The 27389-nt window shown below is 41.7% G+C and overlaps 1 protein-coding gene across 4 annotated transcripts in view; it reads right to left on the bottom strand.

Annotated features, from left to right (window-relative positions):
• The window catches only part of npnta (nephronectin a), a 74094-nt gene that overhangs the window by 17763 nt on the left and 28942 nt on the right, over positions 1 to 27389 (bottom strand). For 2 of the 4 annotated variants that reach the window (XM_033624885.2, XM_033624886.2), the window contains 6 exons: positions 26228 to 26320; positions 13801 to 13896; positions 6942 to 7061; positions 5481 to 5600; positions 2469 to 2603; positions 102 to 224 (listed from right to left, as the gene is read on the bottom strand). In XM_033624885.2, the coding sequence (XP_033480776.1) occupies positions 102 to 224; positions 2469 to 2603; positions 5481 to 5600; positions 6942 to 7061; positions 13801 to 13896; positions 26228 to 26320 (687 nt within the window). The remainder of the gene's footprint in view (positions 1 to 101; positions 225 to 2468; positions 2604 to 5480; positions 5601 to 6941; positions 7062 to 13800; positions 13897 to 26227; positions 26321 to 27389) is intronic. The other 2 variants (XM_033624888.2, XM_033624889.2) reach the window with 1 other exon arrangement.

The raw sequence follows: 27389 nt of genomic DNA, 5'->3' as shown, positions 1-27389 counted from the left end.
CTTTTTAAAAAGCACGGGCAGAGAAAACAAAAATGTGAGGCCCCGCTCCTCTTTGCAAAAGTGAGCATCGGGGCCAAGGGGTTTTGGTTCTCAGCTCTTACGTTTGCAGTCGTGGCCCATCCCCCTGTAGCCGTCTTTGCATTTGCACTTGTACGAGCCTGGCGTGTTGTAGCAAGTGGCGAAGCTGCTGCAGTGGCTCTGGCCTAAAGAGCACTCATCCACATCTGAAAGATAATGGAAACATAACAGCATTCAGCTACTGGGTGCAAGTGTGAAAAACCTTCAGACGCAACAGAGGAATATCAAAGGATAATTGCTTCGCATCCACTTCAAGGAGGGCTCAAAGTTTATGTCACACGTACTTTTAGTGAAAGCATTTAAGTGAATAACAGTGATCCCTCTGTGAATGCCAGAGCAAAATGAGAGTTATTCATCAGAGATCCTCTCTGACACAGAGCTGGAGGGTCTTTGAAGCATTTGAAGCAGAACTACTTTAAAAAAATTGCTCTAAAAAACAAAATTAATAAGTAAAGATTGGAGATGGTGCATCTTCCAAATGCTGCTAAGATTCAGTGTAACCCTATGGATGTGTGTAGAATATATGATATGGTTTAGTATGGTGTTAACGTTTATTTGATAGGGACAAATACAATATGGATATAGTTTTGCAAGACAGTTATCCAATGCAATGTATCTCAGTGATAATTTGTAATGCCTGTCCTTAAAAGGCCCTTCAAAATAACACATATGAAAGACATGAGCACAGACAACGAGGGAAAACATGTTGTACATTTTGCTGACCTTATAGAAACACCAGTGCAACTTGCCGGCATACTATATACTATAAATATACTATATATAATCTTAAGTATTCTAATTCTTTATTTAGTATTTTCTTCATCTATCGCTTTTACTACAGAGCATTGCAAATGTAAATGAATGGAATCAGTGATCCTACTTTGTGAGATGGACTAAACTGACTTCGATATGTATCTGTTTTAGATCACTTTTCAAGTTCCTAAGCAGTGGTATATTTTACATGTGATGCTATACTGTATTATATTACATTGCAGGTCTCAATACAGTAAAATCAACTTCTTAAAAAGGAGTTAGCACCAGTTAAATTCACTTATCAAAATGTTACTTTATCACTGTGATAGAATAAAACAAAGTACATTTACTCAAGTATAATTATGAGATACTTTTGAGTATTTCCACATTTTTCTAGTCTGTACTTCTGCTTTACTACATCTAAGATGAAAATATTGTACTTTTTCTACATTTATTTGGTAGCTTTAATACTTTACAGATTCCAATTAATAATACAAAATAAAATTAACAAATAAATGATAATGTGTTATGTATGAAGATAAGACTTGACTGCTACCTGGTAAAGGTGGGGCAAAAATGTATACAGCATAGTATCGCCATATTTTTCATGGCAAAATTGTATCGATACAAGAAAGCCAAGTATTGATTCTTTCTCTATATAAATGATCAATATTGCAACTAAAAAATAAACTTTGGTAGAGAACTAAAATACTAGAATAATAAAATCAGTTGCCTTTTCTGTCCTTTCGATACATTTTGCTGCAATAAAAAAGGACTGACATTAGATGAGCAGACTGAAACCTTATTAGATATCATATCATGAGGCCTCTGGTGATTCCCACTCCCACTACCAAGCAGTGCATATAGTAACGAATAAGCCCATCTCCAACATGAAAGTAATGTATACATTAATGCATCACTAATATATTATATATCATACTGAAATGGAGCACTCTGCATAATGAGTAGTTTTCCTGTTTTGCACTTTAAGTACATTTTGATGTGCATATTTGTACCTGTACTTAAGCAAGGTGCTGAATGCAGGGCTTTTACCTGTAACAGAGTATTTCTATGATGTGGTATTAGGACTTTACTGGATTATTATTACTGATGTTGTAGCAGTTCAAGGTAAAGCTAATTTGAATGTCAATGCTGAGTGGATAAATCTATAATAATGCGTCATGTTTCATAAACTGATCATGTGTTTTGTGTGTAAAATCTTAATCTGCAAAGCAACTGCTAACTACAGCTATCAGATGAATGCAGAGGAGTAGAAAGTAAAATATTAGCCCCTGAAACAACACAGTGAAATGGCAGTATAAAGCAGCATAAAATAAGTAAAATAAAATAAGTCTGTCATAATTGCATAGAAGAACAGTAACTGAGTGGTGGTTATCTTCTGAAGTTGCAGGAGAAAGTATTAAAGCAGGCACAAATTGCACCAGACTATTATTAAAAGTGCATTTTTTTTAATGTGTTAATATGTGTGTGTGCCATCTTTTCTTTTCCTCAGTGTCTGGTGTAAAAGCAAACCTGCATCACTAAAAATAACCTGGTCATGACTCAAAACAAGTGCATCCATGACCTTTGTAGGTTTTATCTGTAAAAGCCTCACTGAGGAGACCTTGTGACAGTACCTATGCATTGGTATTTCCCATTGATGTATTGCAGGTCAAAGCCTTCGTGGCACTTGCAGATGTAGCTACCAAAGGTGTTTATGCATTTCCTGAACCTGGGACACACCGCGATCCCTGCTGCACACTCATCCACATCTGCAAGAGGAGAAATCAAAGATGCAGGTTATTACACAGGAGAAAATATCCAAATTAAAACGTAATGTATTCATCACTTTTTACTAAAAACTTCTTTTAGAGTTGGTCACATACAGTACGTAATGCATTCAAAATAACACAACGCAATGAAAAACTTCAAGGTTAAAGAAAAAGGCAATTGAATCCAAAACTAAGCAAACATCTCTGTTCGTACCAGAAGACTTTTTCACCTCCCCTGGTTAGTATTCATTTATGAACAAAGCACATTAGGTATTCTGTTCAGCAAGCAGAATACAATGCACAATACCTTGTTTCATTATTTAAAGACCTATTCTAAGTGTCTCTGTTGATCACCTTTGCAGACATGTGGGCATTAATATTTAGACGCAGGAGAGGCTCAACGCATTTGCCTTAAAATCATTAATTTATTTGCTGCATAATGCAGCTGAGGCGCCGCGGCACTACAGGGACTGTTGTTTAAAAGGACCTTCAAAACATAGAGACACCTGGACCAGCTGGGAACACAAGCGAGTGAAGTAAGTGTGCAGAACTCTCTTATCCCCTAACAACTACTGTTGAGGTTCTCATCAGCAAGTGCTTAATCCCAAACTGCTCCAGTGGAGCTGCCTAATGGCCAACAGTTGAATTATTTAGCTACTGACAGAGGAATTGTGAATGATCATGTTTTACATAACACACACATTTGCACACATAAATACAGTCACTGTCAAAATGAATATTAATATTGCTCATAAATGCCTGTTTTAATGAACATTACATCTGGATTTGAAGATGGCTCCGACTGGATTTTTCAAAGCAGCAAATCTTTACGCATCAGATTAAAACCCTTATTCATAGTTACATTATACATCAGCCGATATTAAGCCCCGCAATTGTGTTTTACTTGACAACTTGTCTGATACATTAAGCGATTTGTATGAGAGGCAGCATTGAAATATGAAGCTGTCTCATACCAAACTTCTGCAACAATGCAAAACATCAATACACTTTGTCATTAATTTTCTGTCACAGTGCAAAACAAGTCGATACTTCATCCGAGTGGATCATCAGACATCCTTCTTAAGGGGATTTCTGGCGTGATCCATTTTTATTACACGAATAGCAAGTGTTCATTAAAAAAAGGAAAAAAAAAGGCAATACGAAATTTGAAACATTTCACATCAAATCATGAATCCAATTAACCAAAATATATTTCGTCAACCATCTGGTATGTATCTGTCAAACTGCTACAAGTTCAATTTTGGACTTAAGCTCAAGATAAAGGGTGAAAATTCTTCACTTTCACTGCTACTTGCAAAGAATAGAAGCTCTTCATCAAATCCTTTATGACATAGCTTCCATAAGTCATTTATCAGGGGTGCAACACAACAACACAAATAAAGCTGGCACTGATTTTGTTTTCAGTCTCTTTTCATGTATCTTCGCTGTCTGCACTTGTCAGCGTGGTAGATATGGTGATTTCTGCTTGTTATATCGTCCACCAGCTGCAGAATTTCTTTCCTGCAGTTTGGTTTTCTCTGTGTTTCACATTGTGCTAATTTCCTTTTATTTCCTCCTACATAATTCATCCACATTTATATATCAAAAATAGTAGATAGGTGTTGATTTCACATGTTAATTAGTAGTGGAGCTGTTTCATACAAATTAAAACATTGCAAATTATTTATGAACCACAGGGCTGAGTTAATCTTTGACTCTGGCTGCCTGTTTTTAGAGATTGCAGCAAAACAGGAAATGCAGACTTGAATTCACTGTCCTCCATTCACTGTGCTTCAATAGAAGTGAATGGGAGATGGAGCGAAGGATGGCAGTGTAATGTGACTGTACCTTTACACTTTTTTTTTTTTTTTTAAAAAAAGGGTAAGTTCCTTGATAAAGAGTCTGGTTCTCCACGCTCAGCTCAGGATGCTTTTACTACTTAACTAGATTTCTGGAGCATTCATAAGCAAATGCTTGATAAACATGGGCCCAGACCACTTTTAAAGCTACAACAAAAAGGTGTTGACACATTTCACATGAGTAAAAACTGCTTTTTATCTGACTCTTCCATCTAAAGCTCTGGTTACTGGAAGGAATCACCTCCATAAATATGATTAGAAACTCTCCATAAAACTCTCCATAAAGCATCAGCTTCTCCGGGGATTCGGAAACATTCCCTGAACTGTCGTAACACCTGTTGCAGGCAACCTTTTCTTCCTCTCCTCCATCATTCTTCATGATTGATGAGCGTCCTGTTTTAGAACACCGCCCCCTATTAGCCAGCCCCGACTTAAGTGGGACTGTAAGGAGGCGTAACAGGAACAGTCTCGTCTGGAGCAGCCTAAACCTGACACAGGTTAACTGCCTCAACTGCCCCCTTCCTCTGTTAGCTACCTATCTGAGGAGCTGCTCCATATAATAGAGGAAAGAGGGGAGGATAGGAGGAGGATAGGAGGAGGGGAGAGGGGTGGGCTCCCCCTGATCGCATTTCTGCTGTAACAGCTGGAGGAAGTTAGCAGAATAAAGTCACCATTTGGTTGGCGAGGCCTGTTAAATTGTTGGGTCTGTGATCAAAGATAAAAAAAAGGCGAATTGGTTAATTTAGTTGTATGAATGTGGGCTTCGCTCACTAATAGGTTTTGTTCGAGTTCCAAAATTATATTTTCACAGCCAAATTTTCTTTCTTACTCTGCCAAAACTGTTGCATTTGATTATCACTCAGCTAATTTAAAAGCTGAGAAGAACATAAAAAAAATTAATGATAAATAAATAAATAATAATTGTTTGTGATGCTTTACATGAGCGGCTCATGGAAGGGAGTGGTGGCACCAGGCTCAGTTTTCAGGCCTGTGGAGATATATAAAGACCAGGACGTACCCACACAGGTTCTTCCATCCGGAGCCAGCTGTAGCCCCGGCGATGGACACTGACATCGGACCTCTCCTTTCAGCACCTCGCAGCCGTACTGGCAGTTGGCCATGCCACAAGTGCGAGCGTCTGACGGACACAAGGGAAACACAACACATATTAACACATGATGGTACCACAAGGGAGAGAAGGACGGGGGTGGTGGGAGTAGGGGGGGTTGTTTGTAATGCTCACGCTCACTTTCTTTCCTTCTCACATCCACACTCACACTCTATCCTCCAGCTAGTGTGTGAGTGCCAGGCCGCTGCCTGCCTTTTCAGATATTAGCCGAGTTGACCCTGAGGTGCAGACAACAGAGCAGCTCACACTCTGCCATTATTAGATTCCTGTGCTGCGCAGTCACTCTAGGCTCACACCTTAGCCCACGCAATCCTCCCTCATCCACTTTCATCCCTTCCTACACCTAAAGAATCGTAATCCATCTCCATCCTATCGAAGTGTGTGCAGTGTGTAGCGCCTCTGTTGTCGAGCCTTGCCGGGCAGATCAAGACCCTCCAAAATAATAACATAATGGAACAGATTTTGTTCGGCTTCTCTCAATAACTTCGGATCCTAAAAAGGAAATTAAAAGTGAGGCTCATGCTGCCGTTGCCACTTCGGCTGCTGCAGGCACCCTGGAGCACAGTTTGATGACTGAGGCAGGCCGGGCTGATTAAATGCTACAGCAATCTATTGATCAAAGCAGTAGCAGGGGAGAAAAGAAGAGCGGTAAGGTGTTTAACACTATCATGCTATCATCACACAACAACACCTGGAATAGTTTGAGATTGCCCCAAGTGGTGAGCAATTCAGACTTTAAAAGGGGGGAAAATGAATTTTCTCCTGATAAAAAAGAACTAATTAAAATGAGGCACTGAGAGTCACGCCATGCTCGAGTGGAAACGTGAGGAGAAAATAGTTATCAGGTGGGAAACAGAGTTTACAGAGAGACATGTACAGGCATTAACTCCCATTCTGCAGAATACCTCAGGGCAACCAATGAGAAGTGCACATTCACTCAAGGGTCTTAAGATTGTGTTTCTTTCATACTTTTCATTTTAGGCCTCTTAGGGTTCTTCAGAGGGGTCCTTCAGACTGCGGAGCTGCTAGAATGAAGCGGATCAACGTGGGGCTTTAATCAAAACAGTCTATCAAAGGACTGCGAGGCTGCTGTCAGAGGTACTCACACAAGTGGGAAAACGTATTTTATAATAGAGAGCATATGTCATCAGCATTGCTTCGCACTGGCATTCAGATGAATACATTTGTAGTTAAGTGAATAAAGGCTTCACAGTAGCACACCCAGGCTACAAAAAGAGCGACTGAGAAAAAACATGAGGCAGAAAATAGATCAGGGATGAGAATATCTACATGTCAGACAACAAAACAAACAGAGACATGTGTGTTTGTGTGTGTGAGCGACAGACTCACTTCCACAGGTCCCATCAGGCATCAGCATGTAGCCGTTGAGGCAGTAGCACTTGTAACTCCCATATGTGTTCATGCACCTGTGTTTACAAGGCCTCGGCTTGAGCCCGCACTCATTCAGGTCTGCAGACAGAGAGAGACGGCATAAGTGGACTGGAGGACAGAGAAAGACAGACCCTCCGTCACAGAGGTGAAATTAGTCAGAGGGCAAAGGTGAAGAGGTCAACGCTGTCAAACCTCACCCATCCATTTAGGTGTGTGTCTGTGGGTGTGTTTATGTGTGTGTGTTTTGTAAGGGGTGGGGGTGTCTTCGAGGAAGTGCCGTGTTCTGACAAGCCTGTAACTTCCCTCTTTGATGATTTAACAGGAAGCCAGTGTCAGCTGTCAACCTGCCCATTACCTGCAAGTGATAAAAGATGCTATTATACCCCTCTGACTCACCACGACCTCATGTGGTTGTGGCTGCAAAATCCAACACTCTTTGATAGCTACATATAATTCCGGTGTTTTTATGCAGACATAAAAGTAGCGAAATCTCACCCACAACAGCCCGTGAAAATCGTATTAGAAAATGATGCTGTCTGACTTCGGAGCAGGGAGGGCTCTTGGGAGAAAGGAATATGCCCTGAGCTCAACACCTGTCAAACGCTTATGCAAATTCAAGTCATTATACCCTTCTCACTGCACAACATTTATACATTTCAGTCGCAGGGCCCTGGTGTTATGTATGTTGCCTCACAGGAATGACTTGCTGACAGAGCTACAGCATTAATGTTATTAGTTACACCTGTGTACTCTCTGCTACGACAAGTCCTCCGCGTGAAGGGTTTATGGTGGCGAAATTAAATAAATATTTTTCCGTTTACTTACTCTTTACTTATTGTATATTTCTCTGAAATCTTATTTCAAGGACTGTAACTAAAGTAAAGTGACGTTCCCAACATAAAAAATGTAGCAAACCAACCAACCAAGAGCGAGACAGCTCTGTAGTACTTTGACGTGCCATAGCAGGAAACGCACAGGTGTAACAAATAACATTAATCATGTCCTCATTCCACTTTGATATTTCAGTCACAGGTCCTTGGTGTTGTGTATGTCACCTCCCTGGGATAACTCACTGACACTTCTAATTGGAACAGAGACACCATTAATGTTCTTAGTTACACCTGTATACTTCCTGCAACGACAAGTCAACGTGTCGATCATTCAAAATGCTTATAGAGGCTGAATTAAGGATGTAAACAGGTTTATTTTTTACTATAAACTGCACTGAACACATTTTAAAGAATGTAAAGTGATGTTCAAAGCATCCCATGAGAGCGTGATGATGTTACATGGCAGGTATTTTGACATGTCACAGTATTAAACACATAGATAACTAATAGCATTAATGATGCCTGCATTCCATTTAGATGTGTCAGGTACAGAGCCTTGATACTGTGTATGCTGGCTCCTTGACGTACCTGAATTAAACAGCCACATCATTGCTGTTACTAATAACACCTGTGTGAAAGTGCTGTGCTTTGATTTAGGTCCTGTCTACACCGTAGACTGTATCAAACATGAACGACATGACCCCACAAAAGTGAAGCCAAAACATCCCGATCGCCCCCCTGGTGGCTGGCTGCAGTATAGGTCATACACTGACGGGACATGGGCCAAACTCAACGGCCAAAGTACACGCCAAATAAATTTGTCCAAAAGATGGTTTCTCTCATTTTAGAAGGCTCTTATCACACTGCTGTACGTTCAAGTTGTATTTTACAGACGTGTAAATGGGCAGGAACTTGATACTGTAGAGATCACTACTGTGCAGACTCCAGCACCAAATGGCGCTACCAGCGTAAGATGGCAGTGGATGTGTCCAGCATATTTTGGCTTCATTGTTGTACAGTGGAGATGCATCATTCACATGTAGTCTATGGTCTCAACATATACATATATTTTTGAAAATGGATATTATCCTCTACATTTGGCCTCTTATCCACACCCGAACAGAGTTTTAGTTCTAAAATGAAAAAGCCTTGTAAGATGCAATTCTTGTATTCTTTGTATCCTTGCGGACATGTAAAATGGAGCATTTTGGAAATGATGACTCTTCAACTTGCACATGCCTATTGTTCTCTCAGAAGCAACAACAATAGTGGACTTCCTATTTCATTACTTTCTGTTAGCTCTGCTCAGTCTAATGACTGCTTCAGACTGAAAGTTAGAACTGCTGCGCCACTTCACCGATGAAGGGAGGCGTGTGCTGTGCCTAGCATTATTGGTCCTCCTCAGAGTCTGCGGTTTGAAGTCCAACAGAAACAATGGTTTTAAACAGGTCCAGTCAAACCAGCAGATGGTGGGACAATTTTGATGAGGAGTGGAAAGTAAACATTTTTCCTATAAGAGCATCATTCATATCTTTGAGTTCCTTTGTCTTTATATCAAAGGGGAATCAACAGTGATGAGATCTCCAGTAGGTGTTTTTAAAAAGGTAAGGACCTTTTTAAACTGTGGAGGACAGTTTACACCGGCTGAAGTTTTTGCGTTCTAGTGTGAACAAAGATATTTTGTAAAATGAAGGTCATGTGGATGGATTTCTTTTTTAAATGGAGGGGGAAATATCCATTTTAGTGCAGTCAGGGCCTTCTTGCTGTCAATTCTTTGATAACAAAGCATTCAAACCAACCAAACAGAATCATTTAGCTCACTACCTTTTGTCACAGCAGACAGTTTTTTGCACACAGGTGTAATTAAAACATTAATTAATGAATGTCTGTATTCCACTTCGGCATACTGGGACATCTAAATGAAATGGAGCCATCATGGAGCATTGCGGTAGTTCAAGTAGGGACAGGAGTGGTTTTATAGTCACAGTTATCAAGTTCACGACCATCTCACCCATTTTAGTTCTCGTACAGTCTGGCTGGTGCTTATTTTTTCTGCCCTCTCCAATAAATGGTTAAACCTTGACCTGATCGTCCTGTCTGAAATGTTATTGTGCTCCTCCCACAAGCATAAGTCAGAATGTCTTTTGTGAAAAAGGCCAATAAGCATTCCAGATACACATCGTTTTTAATAGAATATTGATCACGCTGCCATTAGCCGTGGTGGAAAGTAACTAATTACTCTCATTATTGTAATTGGGAATCTTTGCAGAGTATTTGTTCTGTTTGAGTACACTCAATAATTCATTTAAGTGGATTCTTGATTCTGTCTGCACTCATACATTGAGAAAGAGAGGGATTACAGAGTCGCCTGGAGTTACCCTGCTCCGACACAGAGAGGAAGATTTTTCATTTCACTTTTCTTTAAACCTCTTTTTCCTCCTAAAGCAATGTTCAAGATTAAGTTTTCTCATGAAGAAAATAGTGTTGCTACTCTTGCAGAGCATCACTTTACTGAGGAGGGTAGGTTTAAAAATGTTTTCTTACTTCTTCAAATTTTAAGTTATATTTGGGGAAAGCAACAGAACTTGACTGGATATTATTGAAATCTTCCTTACTGCAGTTTTAGGTAATTGTCATGGAATCTTAATTACTGGATCCGAGGGTAAAACATGACTTTTACAGCCTGTAAGGATTAAGCCAAATTTTATTACAGTGATTCATCAGGAAACATTTGATGTTCTGATCTCAGACAAAAGTTAGTTATAATTCCTATAATGTGAGAGTTGGCATATCATAGAGCTTAATTTTACTGGATGTCTGAAATAACCTTTCAAATTAAATCGAGGCTCAAGTAATGAATGACTTCTGGCTTTGGTCCAGTGCTTTCCCCTGAGTAATTTCTAATGAGTGTGTCGGTGGGGTTTAAAACGTACGAATATTGACGGAGACAATGGGCATTGATGGAAGTGAATATTTCACATATTTCTTCCTTAAATCACCAAAACATTTCTTCCCGCCTCTCACCTAAATATAGGGTCCGTTGGGAGTACCAGGCCAAAAAGGGGAAAATCCAACTACACGGGAATATATCACACTGGAATGACAACACAGGCTCCAACAAATAGAAATAACTTAAACTATGAATATCACCCGCTGTTTCAGGGATACAGCTGAACCATCACAAATAGATTTTGCCTCACTGTACAGCACATGAGGGGTCGTTTTCATCTTGGCCGGCCGCACTGTAAATGGCGCCGTGTTTAGCTCTGCGGACATATGCAGGGCGCATTCTTTAAGTGCTGCATACCTCCTACATTTAACAGATACCATAGATTAATTTGGATGAATGATGGAGCAGATGCCTAGTTTGTATATCCGCAGACCCCACCTTCTATTAATGGTTGGCTGAAGCCTTGTTGGTTGATTCAGAGGGCGCGGCTGGAATTTGGACCGACTGTCTGCTTGTTGAATCCTATTGTACCGAGTGCCACCAGGCTTTAAGTCTTGTTCCATGACTGTAAATTCCTCTGGATATATAGAGGTCAATTTGGGAATGCAGTTGTTGGATGACAACCACTATAGTAAAAAAAATTATAGCGATACTTTGACTGAATAAAAGAGAAAGGATAACAAGGAGCCAATTTTTAGGAGTGTCACACGGACTTGTGTTACAAGCAAACTAAATTGATTTATGGAGTAGCGTGTGAGGCACCCAGTGGCTCACCTGGCAGAGCAGGTGCCCCATGTACAGAGGCTTATGTCCCCAGCAGCTGCGGGTTGTTTTCCAACCTGCGACCCTTTGCTTCATGTCATCCCCTCTCTTTTCCCCTTTAACTCTGAAGCTGTCCCAGCAAATAGAGGCAAAAAGCCAAAAAAACGTAAGAAGAAAAAGGGGAGGGCCAGTGTGTAAGATTTGGGGGGATTTAGTGGCATCTAGTGGTGAGGACTGCAGATTGCAATCAGCTGAAACTTCTTTTGGTTAGGATTCCATCAGTGTTCAGGAGGTTTTGTACTGGGAACAGAATTATCTCCAGTGGTCTCTTCTTCTCCAAAACACATTGAACAGTTGATTTAAACTGGTATAAACACTGAATAAAACACTTTCACGTTACAAATTCATGTTTCTCCAATGCCATTCGGCTCTTTGATAAGATCCAGACCTTCAGGAGATTTATACCGGGAGCTGAATTATTGGCAGAGGTCTCTTCCTTTACAAAACAAACAGACCCACTGATTTAAACCAGTAAAAACACTATATAAAAGCAGTTTCATGTTAAAAGAATTTGCGTTTTTCCGACAGTCATTGTAGAGTGGCTGTGAACTATGGTGGCCAAGGTGAAAATTCCAATGGCCCTATCTAGAGCCAGAATAGATATGTATACATTAGGAAAACTTACTTACATACCTACATTTCTGCCAGTTTATTCCCCTAAATCCTACATACTGGACCTTTAAAGGTAATGTTTTAAATGATCCAAATATAAAAATGATAGGATGAATATGTAGGGCCAAATTGTCCTGTAACACTATTCAAGTAAAAACCAAATTTCAGATCTGTTTGTTTTTTTGTTTGCATGTGTGCATATGAAAAGAAGTTTCTCTGCAGGTGCAATGTCATACCAAACTGAATACTGACATTGCACTACACGCACATAATAGGCCTGACATAAAATTGCACTGCCACTGTGTGTGTGCTACTGCTGGTGCGCACCACATGAATACAGAGGCCATTGTGTTTTTGAAGCCTTTTTAAAAGCCTTTCTTTCTTGACAAATATTAATTCTTCTTAATTCTTTATCAAAACAAACTAAGTCAAAATGATTTGTCTTGTCCTTGTCAGACAGATGGCTTGGCTCTGATCATTTTCACAGTCAGTGACACACACACACACACACACACACACACACACTTCACTTTTTTAATTAGCAGTGTCAGCCCTGTTTTCCTCCCTGGTTTTCACAGTAAACAACTGGCATTCTCATTACGGCGATTACAGAAAACCATAGCAACACTCTCCATTGTCAGCGTGGCAGAGAAACAGGTCTCCACTTGCCCGTTGCACTGAAAAACAGCTTAAAAATGTAAATGAGGGATTATTGAAATGGTCACATTCTCAGACAGAGGCAGCTCTGTGAGCATCAGCACATGCCAGACACAAGACACAGCCAGGGCCTCCTCCGCGTAGAAAGAAACAGACAAGACGGTGAGAGGACACAGAGGACAAGACTGAGAGAGAGGACACAGAGAGATGGAAAAACTTAGAGATAACAGACAGACATGACCACCAACTGACAGTTCGACACGGCCCCAGGACTGCAGAAACCTGTGCGATATCAGAGGTGGAGAGCCCCTCCGGGTCGTTCACTGTACGCTAAATGAACTGCTGAGACACATCTGAAGTGATGCAAAGTGGAGTGATTTATTGGGTCAGCTCCACTGAGGTATGCTATGCTACATTCCCGACACGCCTCTATCACTGACAGAGAGATTAGCAGAAGGCTTTTTCTTGGGGATATGCTTGACTCTAAAGAAGATAAGACTGGTTGGAACTCGAGGCCTTTTTCTAGCATCGGTGGAGGAGTCATGAGTGCTGTGTCCATGTCGATGATGGTTTTAAAAGGGAAGGAGGAGCTCTTTGTTTCAGGTGCTCAAAAAAACTAGACAGGGAAATAAGAGAGAGCAAGGGGGCAGAAAATCGTGATGGCTCTTTGGTACTGAGAAACAGTTTTTTAAAGTAGAGAGTGAAAGAAAGTGAGGCAGAAGTGGAGTGGTGGCATGCTTGGCATTCATGCTGGCATTTCTGCTGAAAATTTACTCTTGGGTGTTGTCTCTTCTGCCGGCGGAAGACAGAAAGCCGTAAGAAAATAGTTGAGAGTGACATTCGCTCCTCCGCAGTCCGCACAGTGCAGCACCATGCACGTTGCTAAGATTGGGAAGAAGAGGAGAAGCTGCCGGGGGGCAAGGGCAGGTCGATCGAAGAATCTCACCCTCCATCACTACTCTCGCTGGCTGATGGTCCACGGGAAGAAAGATAGGAGGGTGACTGAACCACACAGGTGGAGTTAAATAGTCCAGCTCCTCTTCTTTAGACAAAATAAAATGGGTTAGAGGGGATTGGGGGGAGTGGATGGAAGGAGGTTTGATTGAAGATAAAGTAGTACAGGGTGGAGAGAGTAAGGAGGAGAGAAGGAGAGAGACAGAGAGAGATGTAGTGAGAACAAAAAGCACCAACCCATGGATTAGAACACCTCTGACCACACCACATTCCTGGAAAGTAAAGAGGAACATTATGCAGCAAAGAGGATTACACTTGTGGGAATTGGACATGAGCTGAGTATCAGAAAAAAAATAATTCTGGGGCACATGGGAGAAACAGTGGAAGTGTTTTTGCGTCCCTTCTCCTCCTGCCCTCCTCTCTCTTCTGCATTCCTATTTTGTCGGGAGGGTGAAATAGGATCTGAGAGAATTACAGTATCTCACGGATTCAGAGGATCCCTTCTCAGTTTGTATCTGGAGGTTCAAAGGTAGACAGGAGTTGCCGTTAAAAAGGGCAAATCACTGCTTGACTACAAACACCATCCTCGAGAACTTCAGCCCCCTCCCCTCTCCGTCTAGCCATCCATCCATCCAGCAGCCTTTCCTCCGGCAGTCAGCTAACAACACCTTTTGTTAAGTGACAGGAAGATGATACAGCTACCTCTGACTGTTTTGCACACTTTAAATCGTTGAAGCGTTTCCCCATTGAGGGATGCTGTAACTTAAGCTGAGAGGTTATGCAAGTCTGCTGCATTCCTGCCAACTCTACACAGGGCGGAAACACTTGTCGCATGCCTTCTCTGCAAATAGGTACCATGGATGGGTATCGGTGAAAGATATTTAAGTAGTAAAGAACAATAATTCATTGAGAGAATCATGTAACAAGTGCAGCACGGTCTAATAAGTTTGCAGGCAGGTAAACAGTCCAGGCAGAAAGCAAATGAGGAACACATTGGTTTAAATGTCTTTTGAAACAGAGACATCCTCGAAAACAATACAAGAAATCAGAGGTTTATTAAGTAAAGCTGGGCATACAGCCTCATTTTATAGCTGGATTGGTTTCAGCTTTGTTGGACACTGTTTGCTGTGCAGTGTACAAGGGGAAGTGTGGGCAGACGATGGCCTGATAACTGCTCCTGACTGTCCGTCAAACTTTTGGATGAATTTCTGGCACGTCAGAAATTGTGGTTGTCTGTTGTCAGGCTCTCACACAGTTGAAGTAGAGCCATGAATCAGTTCCCATAAGATCAGTGTCTCACTCAATCACTGTGTGCAGTATATGCTCAGCTAGTTCGTTGGTGACGCTAACTGCTAACAGCTTAAGCTATGTCGCTAGGATGCTATAGGTTTTGCTGAGGTACTTGTCCACCTCCTTGTGAGTTGGCCACTTTGATTTTGCCCAGGGTCTTCTTTGTGAATCTAAAGACATTCAAAATAAAGGCTGTGTTCCTCCTCTTTCTATGCCACTCACTTCTACAAAGGTTGGTGACCATTTTTCTCTGCAATTTAACTTTGCTAATCTGGCCTTGTGCGCCTCTCTTACCTACTTGTACTGTCATATGAGCAGTCTCATGCTCGGGCGTGATCAAAACTTGGACTGAGCTATTTTTGCAGAAATAGATTTTAAAGTTCTTTTTGGGACTTCACATTATTGTAAACCATACCCCTGCAAGCAAGCAATCTTCCACCTGCCAAAACGAATTCAAATGAATCGTTATTGACCATCGTCAATAGCAAGCATGGTCCGGCAAACAATACAAGAGCCCTCATTATGCTGAAAGGCATTTTGAATATTGCTCAAATCACATTTACATGCATGCTGGATAATAATTACCTAAATTCCTCCAAATTTGGCCCCACCTTGCCACTGCATGTTCGCACACTGCAAGCTAATATTGCAGGAACATTGCAGCTGTTGTAAGCTGATACTTAAGTGAGCTAACTATGCTTTTCAACAGAAATTCCACATTGCTCTTTGCCCTCACCAGCAAAAGTGAGACACAACCCTGGATTCACTCTGGTTTTTGAGGGGACTCCCTAAAAACACAGGGTTTTGCCTGGAGGTGGTGCCATATGTCCTGCATCACACAGACTGTTGTGTTCCTGATGGGTGTTCTTGTCAGCTCATCACATCGTCTCATCACTTGACAGTTGCGCTAGCAAAACCATAACCGATAAAGTTGTTTATTAGCCTGATCTTTGCCTTAACAGCAAATTTAAATGCACAGAAGACTTAAGCCTAACTGTAACTTTAAACAGAGATTATTTCTTTAGTTTTTGGTGATCAGCAATTAATAAAGATACACTTAAGAATTTTGCTACTTATACTGCCGCCATGGCTGCAGCTGTGTTAATGTAAGACTTCCCTGCAGTTTTTTAAATGAGCTTCACTTCATATTGATATTTAGGGCCAGTCCCAATACCCCCCCTTAGCCCTACCCCTACAAAATAGTTCCGTATGCGTGAACGTAACCGACACGGTGACGTAGTGAGTGGTGTCCCAATTCCTAGGGAAAGATTTCAACCCCTACCCCTCGTTGCTTCATTTCGAGGGCCAGGGGGTAGTGGACAAGGGGGGTATTGGGACTGGGCCTTAGACTTTAGATACTTTAGCTTTCATCTAGTTTGCCTGATTTTACAAGCTTTAGAAATAAAACTGGGCCACACTCTGCCACTCAGTCCAACTTCTCATTGTCATCTAACCAAAATAAATCCGTATTTTTGTTTGACGTTCTTACAAAGATGCACGCAGGTGATCACATAAAGTATGAACATGCACTCAGAGCACAGGCTGAGACAGCATGGTCACAGAACTGACTGAAGCGTGCACTGCTGCGTCCTGCAAAACCAAAAACCCCATGTATTTGGGCAGTGTTGTTTTGGAACGAGCTTAGTCCTCTTGGTGTTTCGCCTTGCTACATTTGTGTACATGTCAGTGTTGGGTCTGCAATTTTTGAAGCTTCCCCTTGGATGCATGCTGCTACTACCTGATTGCTACTCTTTTATAACATGTCAGCCTCTCCTGTGCTCTGTTATTGGCTGGGGGCTACATGCTGATAACATAACAAAATAAGAAAATACAGACAGAGGGCAGAGTCTTTCCAAAAAATACATCAACACACACTTGTAGGCATATCTGATGATTAAAGGGGATTACATTTGCATGAATCTAAAAAAATTCCCACTTACTATACCTTTAAACTTGAACAATATCACATGAAATTTGAAGAGAGCAGCTTTACCAGAAGATGAGGCTGTAGAATCGCACCACCAATATCCCCCAGAGACAAACTGCATGATTATCTAAAGGGATCTGAGACTGAAACCCATGGGACTCAATGAGTGTTAGTGAAATGCCAAAAAGTACATCATGTGGCATAAATAATAAAATAGTAAAAAAAAACTGTGCTGTGCACCCATTGATGGATGAACTCAGCTACAGTATACAGCCACAGTGAGAAAATAACATAGATAACAGCCAAAACCTCGAGTATGGTTGTGTCGACTCGTTCATTTAGCGGGGCATGATTTCTGCTGTCTGATAACACAAAATAACCTCAAAGAGTCTGAAGGAGGTCGGTGACATTATTGATCTGATCTCAACAATCATTTAGCCATGTGTTGAGATTTTAATGCTGCTTTACTTTCTGGTCTGTATCCATGCGGCACCTTCCTGCCATTCTCCATTCCTTTTCATCAGCTCAGTGATAGAGGGCAGTCCTGCAAGACAGCACCCGGTATGAGGAGATAGTGCCGCACTGTTTTTTTCACTGTAACATATTGCTTCTTCATATGCATTTTCTCAGTTGTGGTGGTAACTGACTTGCTTAATCATCTTTACAGTGAAAATGTGACTTTCTTTTTTGCATCATTACGATCAGCACTCAGTGGGAGGTGAGCTCAGATCAGATCTATTATTAATATCTATATATATATAAATGATTTCCATTTCTTTCTGTTCTCACTTTGTCTCCCACCATCTGATTGCCTTTTCACCAGCCATTAAAGGGATACTTTGCAGATTTTCAACCAGCTTTGTATTAAAACACTGTGGGTAGTATGTGTGAATCTACTGTGGTACGCTTCCCTCCATCTTACCAGTGCCCAGATCTCCCTGCTCATCTCTCAGCTCAAATCCGCCAGATGACGCAACTTTTGCTGGGTCTACGGCTGTTGCTACAGAATACAGAATACAGAACTACAGAATGTACCTCCTCGTTTTTGAATGCCTGCCACCACAGACACAAAGAGTATGTATGCAGATTTAGAAGGAGAGACCCCCCTCCCTCTCTGTCTCTCTCCAAAACTCAGACCAAATTGAATCAAATGGTAAAACTAGGCAGTGCTGATGAATTATAAACCAAGGTTCTGTTACTGTATTGCCTACTTTAAGCCTAATACGTCAGAAATATATTTTAGTGGACTGTTTGGCTGTAGTATGAGAATTTGTGAACAATAAGTGGGCACCGAACTGTTTCCTCTATTGTAAAAATGGAGGTAAAAAACTGAGGTTTAAAAACAGTAAACTAAAAAAAAATCAAATACAAACCAAGACTCCATTACTGCGCTGCCTATTTCTCATCTAAAATGTTTTCAGAATCATATTTTATCTCACTGTTCAACTGTAATTCTAGACTGTGGGTGCGTTTCGAATCACATACTTTTTCTTTTTACTTTTAGTAGGTATTGCAGCTGCCCTTAAAAAGTACATACTGTTGCATGCTGTATGCACACAATAAGGACACACTACTTTCTCATTACATTACGCCCTGAACTTTGACCTTCTTATTGATATATCCGTTACCATGGAGATAAAAGAAAAACACAGCTTACCAAGTTTAACAGAGACGGAGATCAACCCGGAGAGCTCTGCTGTTGTTACTTTGCAATGTATGTAGTTTAACATCTCCGGTTTGCTGTCATTGTTATTTTTATAGTTATGTCCCATTGTTGCTAGTGATATTTATGATTATTTTGACCACTTAAACTTAATCAATATTCCTATTATTAATATTCGACTGGTCATCAGTTACTTGAATGCACTGCCATCCGTCATTGCAACTTCTTCCAGCTGTCAATCAGCTGTCATCTGATTCCGGCGCAGTCGACGTGAAGTATGGTCCGCTGCGCAGAGGATTATGGGTCAGAACAGCCAGAGAAGCATGCTGACTTGCATACTGCATAATCAGACATACTGGGCTCTAGTTTCGCAGACCGGGCGAGGCGGGGGTGCAGTGCACCTGCGCTTCGCCAACTGGGTGTGGTCAGGCGGATTTTGCAAGTTTGGCACACTGCGCGCGCTGGTGCAGCTACTCCTCTTTCCCACCTCCGTCCCTCCTACCGGCGCAAGTCGGAAAGAGGGAGGAGAGAAGGCGTGGAGTGGGTTTGACAGATGCTGAATATATACTCCCTATCTGATGCTGTGGCTGTTTGTGGTTGGCTGAGAGGGATGTGAACTCATTAGTTTGCAGCTGTGTTAATCAAATCAGGTTGGGTTTCCATTACGCGTGCCAAACGTGCCAAACAGTGCCAATCCCCTTTGATTTGACATCAGATGTGACGGGACAGTCGATATAGAGATACATTTATGTGCTGATTGCAGATAGTTGCATTGAATAGTGGTTTTGTGGCTATTCATTTTATTGTTAATGTGCCTGACATTGTGGAAACCTGCCTGTGAGGTTTTGGTGACGTGTGCGCACTGTCCGCCGGTCAGCCAAACTTCGGCTTACACTGGCTGTGCTCCCCCTGCGCTGACAGTAGACCTGGTTTCAGCTGGCGAGCTTTTAGCGCACCTTCGGCAAAGCCTTTTGGCACAAAATTGTCACTGCGCCAAGCTGGATCTGTCGACACCTCCCCCTGCTGCGCCGCCACACCCATCTCAGCGCACCTCGGTCTGCCAAACTACCAAACTGAGCGCTTCTCGGGTTGTGCTGCTCGAAACTAGCTCTGCGCGTGGTTCGCCACCCTGTGCCACCCTGCGCTGCACTGGGAAACTAGCGCCCACTATGTACTGGGTCATACTAAATCCTTCTCTGGCATACTATATAGCGTGGTAGTATAGGTATTGAGACGTGTTCTTTGACAGCCAGCTTCCAAATTGTTTCCTGTGGGGAAAAAAACTGATGCCCACCAGCAGCACCGTTAATTTGTCCAGTACAGAACAGTATATTCTGGCACCAATTTCAAAAGCATTTGTGTCTCCAGCAGTGAAGTACTACATTAAGTGTAAATGATCTTTCTGTATGCTTTTCTACAGCTATGGTTAAAGACTCTCTCTGCCTCCTAGACTCGTATATTCAGTGTCATTCCTTTGCCCCAAGCAAGGACAAAATTTACAATAAACAAAGTTAATGATTAATTTGACTTATAGATTTTCCCCCAAAATATTCTATAGATATCTCAAAATTTTATTATTGTGAAATCTTTTGGACATGTTAATCATGTAGTGGAAATCTGATATTGTACAAGGTCATTTAAGGTCAACATTACCTCATACTTTTTTTAATGACCTTATTATACTATAAAACTCAGATAAAACAAACAAAATTTGGAGGAATTAGATAATAATTGAGGGAAAATACACAGTATGATGTAATACATACAATACTTGGAACACTTGCAGCTGCTTGACCGTTAACAGCAGACAGCCAGGAAGACAAACAGTGACAGAGAGGGACTGTTTTCTAAACCAACAACCCCAAAGTATCTGTCTACATGTAGACTGAATTAAATCATAAAACTTTCACAGACAGCAAAGTGCCGTCGCCAAGATAAAGCAGTGAAAGGTCCAGATATTAGCTAATATTCTAAAAAAAAGACATGGGGACAAATTGCATACTTTCTTCAACCACGGCTCAAGAGACCATCATACTTGAAGTGGTATTAATTATATAGTTGGCAGACAGAAAAAGGGGGGAAAAGAAGAAAGCAGCATCTGGAGGCGCCGCAGCTGTATCGCTTCTGATGTCTGCGATGTGTCATTCCTCCAGCAAAATCTTTTTATAGTGTCTTAACAGCAGGTCAACTACACCTAATTAAATCCACCTGCACGGAATAATCATCTATTAAAATGATTGGATCAGCAGGGGGAGCGTGCTGCCAAATTGTTAAACAGATTATCCCTATAATGAGTTTATTTGTGCAGCGAGAGCGTATTCATCTATCCTCACCATGCTGTATGACAGATTCAATTCTCATCAGCACCAAAGGTGAAGCACTTTCTAAAAATGATCGGGATTCTCAAAGTAGTGCTATTATTCTTGACAGTTGAGTGCCCGTTAATTTAATAAACACAATCAGGATCACTCAAATGATCCCATTCAGGAGGTTTTTCTGTATGGGGAAAGCCATTAAAGTGAAATAAACACTATGGTGAGATGATTTGGCAGGTGAAAAGAGCTGGCAGTAAAAACAGACATGTAGTCCTTGAAGTATAAATCTCCCCCTAACAGTACCAGCTCATAAAAGTCTGACAGAGGAAAATATGGCTTTGATTTCTGAGAGTGATGAAATCAATACGGTATCTGCCATGCTTTGTGTTTGGTGTAAACACCTGTGTTTCCTCTGTGGTTTGTTTTTACCCCATGCTACCGGTGTTCCCGTGGTGTTTAACACTCTTTTATAATCAGATCGCCTCCAGGGTCACACATCTGTCCACGCCTTCCTCTCAGAGCAAAGGAATGTGTGTCCATTTGCGAGTGCATGCAAAATATCTCGTCGCACGTGTAGGTTTATTTACACTGAGTGTGCATTACAATGTTTTACTGCACATTTCAATTACGAAGCATCTTTTTTGGGGACATTATCATGCCCTTAAAATGGAAGTGGAGTGAACTAAACTTGAATGATTTGCCCATTTATATACAGCCTGGACAAGGTGGGATCGATGCTCTGTTTCTCTGCCTTGCTGTTCTTTATAAAAAGGTACAAACACAGAGTAGACAGGCATTGTTGCACCGACACTGAGCTTTCAGCGGAGGTAGTCACAGTGCTGAACCGACGTCTGTGTAAAAGGGACAGCCGGCATGGCGGGATGACATGCACACACACTTCGCAGACGCTGTTGTGTCACATGTCACACCTTTTTGCATTATTTAGTACGCTTATGTAATGATGGATCGTCTTTACAGCAGCATTGCAGGATCGCTGTTTAAAAAGGGCTTTTTTGTTGAAAGCTGAGAGGGGGCTGAATTACCAACATCATCTCGGTTCACATTATTATTAAGAAGAAACAATCATGACCTAATATTTATCAAAGACACACAGCAAGTTTTCATCATGACTTTTCCCTCAAACTATAAAAAAGCTGTATCTTTCAAACGATGCATGCTGCTAATGTGCTGATCACATTTCTTTAGTAACTTAATTTAGTGAACTCTCAGCAGCACATTCACTCAACTCATTCATCATTTAAAGCGGAGGTTCTTAAAGTTTTGTTGACTGAGTGCCAATTTACACAGCCCGCATATGATTAAGGGCCACACAGAAACAGTGCACACACAAAACAAAAATCTTTTCCATCTCTCTTTCATATTGAACTGCCTAGCTCTTCCCCAAATATTGTTAAATTTGACTAACAGCACCAGCATTAATGAGAACGCAAGTCCTTCAATACTCATGAGGTGCCACTAGCTGCCATGCAACCAGTAGCTTCCTACAAGTTGTCATTCCCAACCTGACAGATGCTTATTAGGGAGTGCAGTTTGACACAGCAGCTGAGAGGTGTATTAAATGTAAGTAACTGAAAGTGAAAGTATTGAAATGGGCAGATTATTAAAATCTAATGCATGCACGTCACCTCAAATTTAGCAGCTGCACAAATAGTTTCTGCGGCACACCACTGGCCAGCTGGCTGCACTTTGAGAAACTTTTTATTTAAAGTGAAAACACTCAGGTTCATGGAGGCAGAGCACATTTAAGTCCCGCCCCCACCGGAGAGGAAAACAATTAATCACTCGCCTTTGACTTTGTATTGTGTGAATGTGCCTTCTGGTCATTTACATCTGCAAGCAAACAACACAAAAATGCCCTAAAGCTGCTTTGTGATGGGATGTGCTCCCAACAGAAAGAATCCATGACTAAAATTTTAATAGCTGCTGAACTGAAAAACTGGGCTTTTAAGCAGTGAGACGTGAGGCATTAACAAGAAGATCCTGGTACTCAGTAGGTATGCAGCAAGCATTCTGCTAAGTTGGGCCAGATAAACTGCAGAGCAGTGGTTCTTAAATGGTGGGATGGTGCCAGTCCAAGTGTGCCACGGGATTTTGTGATAACCACACATTATTATGGCAATATTTCACTGGGCCTACACAAAAAATTATGAATGAATTTTTAATTGACTGCATCAGTATGTTGTGTGCACCCATTTCCTCATAAAGAGGCAAACTCTGGCTCAAATATGTAACTTAAATTTAAAGGTTCACAGGGAACCTATTTGTGCTGTTCGCATGTGGGAATCGTAAGTGTGTGACACATCAAAAGCCCTGATTGGCAGCCAGTGTGAGGGATGATAACATTTAAAGGGACAAAGCCATGAGAGGAAAAATGGATTGCTTTATTGTACGGAGCAAATTACAACAAAGCACCAGCGAAGATGACCTACCATTGAAAGAAAGGAGTTAAAAAATGTCAGTAGACAGTATCATGAAAGCTACCTGTCTTATTTTTTTGTCTTATGTTGTGATAAGAGTGATCAAACATGCTATAGAAGATGTCCGGTATAAATACAGATGTGCCTTGAGATTTTGGCTTGCCCTTTGGTGTGTCTTGTGCATAGAAAGTTTGAAAAGCACTGCCGTAGGTAACTAAGCTATGTAATGCCTGGTTTTGATCTTTCGTGGCTTAAATGATATTATCTGGTGATTTAATCAAACAGATGTAAATATCAAAGTATGTCACTTCTGGCCATTAAGTGGGATCATTTCCTCCGAGATAAGCATTGTAAGAAGAAGGGACAGTGAGACAGACCAGCAACACTGAGTTTGTCAATATACCTTTTCCTTTCTGGTGTATATAAAGCCTAGTTTACATTACACGATTTTCACCGACGTCGCAGAGGATCTTGAGAGCCACCTTGGGTCGGAGGTGAGTCGGCAGATAGTCTGCCACGAGTCCTCATGTGTGAATAAGCCTATGAGCAAGTCGCCCCCTCGTCTGTGACTGGGACTGGATATTTGGCAAGTCTGACACGACTGACAAAGAGCATCAGCCAATGAGAGGCGGGATACGTCCCATGTCAGTACGCAGGAGGACGGAAGAAATGTGAGGAGGACAAGCCGCAGGGCTGCCACTTGCCAGGTCCGCTTATTAGCCGCAACTTTGGGCTTGTTTCTAAAGTGGAGTTGCTTATTTGGGCTTGCTCTCTAAACGTCACCTTTCTCTCTATATATTCTATAGTCTAATAAATTATTGATAGTCGCTTCTTTTGGGCTTGTTTCCATAGCCCTGGTTGCTTGTTTTTCTCCCAAGATCTGATTCAACACTGGGAAGAATATCCATGCCTTTACCACGTGTTGTCTCCAAGTTTGGTGACGTCACCGCGTTATCTGGGGCTCTGTCGGCGAGGGCTCGATGGAGAAATCTTTGTGGGGTGCACACACAGGTCGTAACGCAGTTGGCGAGACTCCCGTTGATAGCAACACATGTCGTAGTATGAACACTCAAAAGATTGCAGTAGTCTCCGCGACGCAAAATCAGGGTGAAAATCGTGTGATGTGAACTAGGCTTAAGGTGCTCAAATAATCCCTTGACTTGCTGAAATCTAATGTTTTTCACTAGCTACAGGTATTTTGTTAGCGTTTTAGCCCTTTGTTGAACATTGTGGCACTGACAGTTTTCCCCCCCAGGAGCGTGGTTTTCAGAGTGTGACACGTTGCGCTCTGTCTCTATGAGTTCTAAAGTGGTCTAAAAATGAAAATGAGAATTTTAAGTTGAATTAACGTAACATAAGTGAATCGTATAAATGTAGATCATTCATAATCATAAAGATTAGTTGGTTCCACTTAATTCCTATATGATGTTTTATAGTGCACCAGGTTGACTACTTGACCTCTAGCAGTGTTGAGGACAGGTAAGCAGCTCTGTGCGACTTGCTTCACTCCTTCAGTTTGCTCCTCAAGATAAATGCGGTGCTCGAGAGAGGCAGGATATTAGAATGCCTAGAAACATTGGCCACCTGGCACGTCAATAGTAAACCTCAAATCAATGTTTGATGGAGCCTGCATTTAAATGAGAAAATCTAATCTATGGTTTGAGAATAATTAAATTGGTTTCCATAGCATGTGCCAGCTCAAAACAGAACCCAAGGTTATCTGCACCTAAATAGGCTGAAAGGGCAAGTCTGCCACTCAAAGCCGAGTAAAATGGAAAGCTCTGTAAAACGCGGAGAGCTTATTGGACAAATGGGGCTTCGGTGGACACTTGAAAGTACAGTTTCATCTTGAAAGGTCTTGGAATCACATTTGTCAGATAAGTCTGTCTGAATGGTTGGCAGCAAAGTCTATTGTAGTTGGATATGGGACGCTGATCCTTTTTCCTCTCCCCTTTGTTGCAGATTAAGACAAAGTACAGCCGTCTGGCCGGGCAGACAGGAGCCACCTATAGCCTCAAAATGCAGGATGAGTCATTTGGAACATTCCGGAAAGGATTTCAACACCTCCTCCTCCTCCTCCTCCCACCACCTCAGCCCCTTGCTTTTAATTACACACTATCCTATTCCTGTCTTAGGGCGTGAATTCCACAAGTATTTTCAAGCTGCTTGGATGCACGTCAGCTGACTAACAAAGTGGGACGCTTTAACGCTTTTCAACATGTCCAATCTGTCAGTGATGAAAATGCACAAAAACTCCACACACACGCACACATACACACACTTTCAATAGCATTGGTTCCACTCAGCCGAGCCAAAGTTATCTCAGGTCAGTAATTGAGATGTTATCTTCACAGGGGAGGATGCACCCCTCCCCGGATCATTCAACATGGCCTCACCACTCATTTCCATTTGAGCTGAATCAGCTCTCTCTCTCTGCACCTCCTCCCTTGTGATTAAAGCATCTCTGCTGTCGGCTGGTGGCAAACCAGCTTCCACCCCGTGAAAAAGTGGCAACTCTAATATGCTGGAGTTGTGTGCTGAAGATCTGGCCACAATAAACAATGATTATTCTGCCGTTGCTCAGGGCAGGGGTTCTCCTTCACTTCGGATTCATGTGGAAAATGTGCACGTCAGCAGGCCTGTGTGTCGCTGGAGGGGAGGGATCATATATTTGACTCTCGCTCTTCAACTTCTGTGCCCCAACAACAAATTAAAAAAAAGTTACACACAGCTGCAAAGTTACTCCTGTGTTGTGTTGTGTCTACAAGTTCCAGGCGAGAGCTTACCTTGATTGCAGGTCTTGCCGGTGAAACCAGGGTGGCACTTGCATTTATTGGGTCCCACGCAGTCTCCGTGCTTACAGCCAGGCTGGCACACAGCTGTTCAGGGGGGATTCAAAGAGGAAGAGACAGATCAGTGCAGCGCCCTGGCAGACTACTTGTTCCAGATCAGGATGACAAAGCACTTAATCCTACTGCTCCTTGACTTGGCTCTAAATTATCTGTTTACTCCACATTTACAGCAATAAGACAGCATGAAGCCTCATTTATGTGTGTGTGAAATGTGTTTGTTTCTTTCTCCACGTGTGACAGTGTTATTATCATTGACGAATGGTAATAGTGCAGCCATTTCCAGCTAACCACATCATTTTGGAGCTGGAAAAGTTTTATTGTCCTCACAGATACTAAATCTTTTCACACTGTGAGAGATAAATGAGAAGTTTGACCTTTTAACACCGCGCAAAGTTTTGATTTTCCCCTGCTTATAAAATACAGAGCAGTTATTTACGCTGGCAAACAGCCAACGAGGATTACCTAGGCGAATAATATTTCCCCCTTAGACTGAAGCTGAAACAATTAGAGCACCAAAATAGTAGATTATAATTAGTGCCTCAGTAAAGAGCTGCCCTGCAGATCGTACACAGAGCGTGGATGGTGATATTTTGAGCGTGCACAGAGACGTGGTAGTTGCGGGAGCTGCACAGCTCCACTGACTCTGTGTTCTGTCTCAGTGAGCTGTAGGTTTACCCTGCTTATCTGACTGTGCTTACTGCAGCTTGCTGCTAAGCATGTCTGATACACGGGGCCTCAGCCAAGTGTTACTAATTTTCATTAAAAGCTTCATTAATTCTGTCATAATACGGTGCAATCAGAGGACTTAATTATCACTGTGGTGGAAGAGGCAGTACATACGTGTGTGTGTGTGTGTGTGTGTGTGTGTCTAAGTGTGTGTGTTTGTGTGTGTAAAACCTCTGGAGTGGAGTGCTTATCACACCAGCCAGTTTGTTGTGGATCTGGAAAGGTGTAATGTGTAGTTTTATTTGTGACAATACAGCTTAAAGATTTATTATATAGTTGTGTCAGCGTCGCCACACATATTACACCCAAACATCCTTCTTGGTACATAACATCCACCAAAGAGATGTAGCTTTTGGTTTCTGAGCTATTT

Source organism: Epinephelus lanceolatus, chromosome 3, assembly GCF_041903045.1.
Source record: "Epinephelus lanceolatus isolate andai-2023 chromosome 3, ASM4190304v1, whole genome shotgun sequence".
NCBI lineage: Eukaryota > Metazoa > Chordata > Actinopteri > Perciformes > Serranidae > Epinephelus > Epinephelus lanceolatus.
The sequence above is the reverse complement of the archived record's forward strand: the minus strand, read 5'-3'. Positions and strand labels throughout refer to the sequence as shown.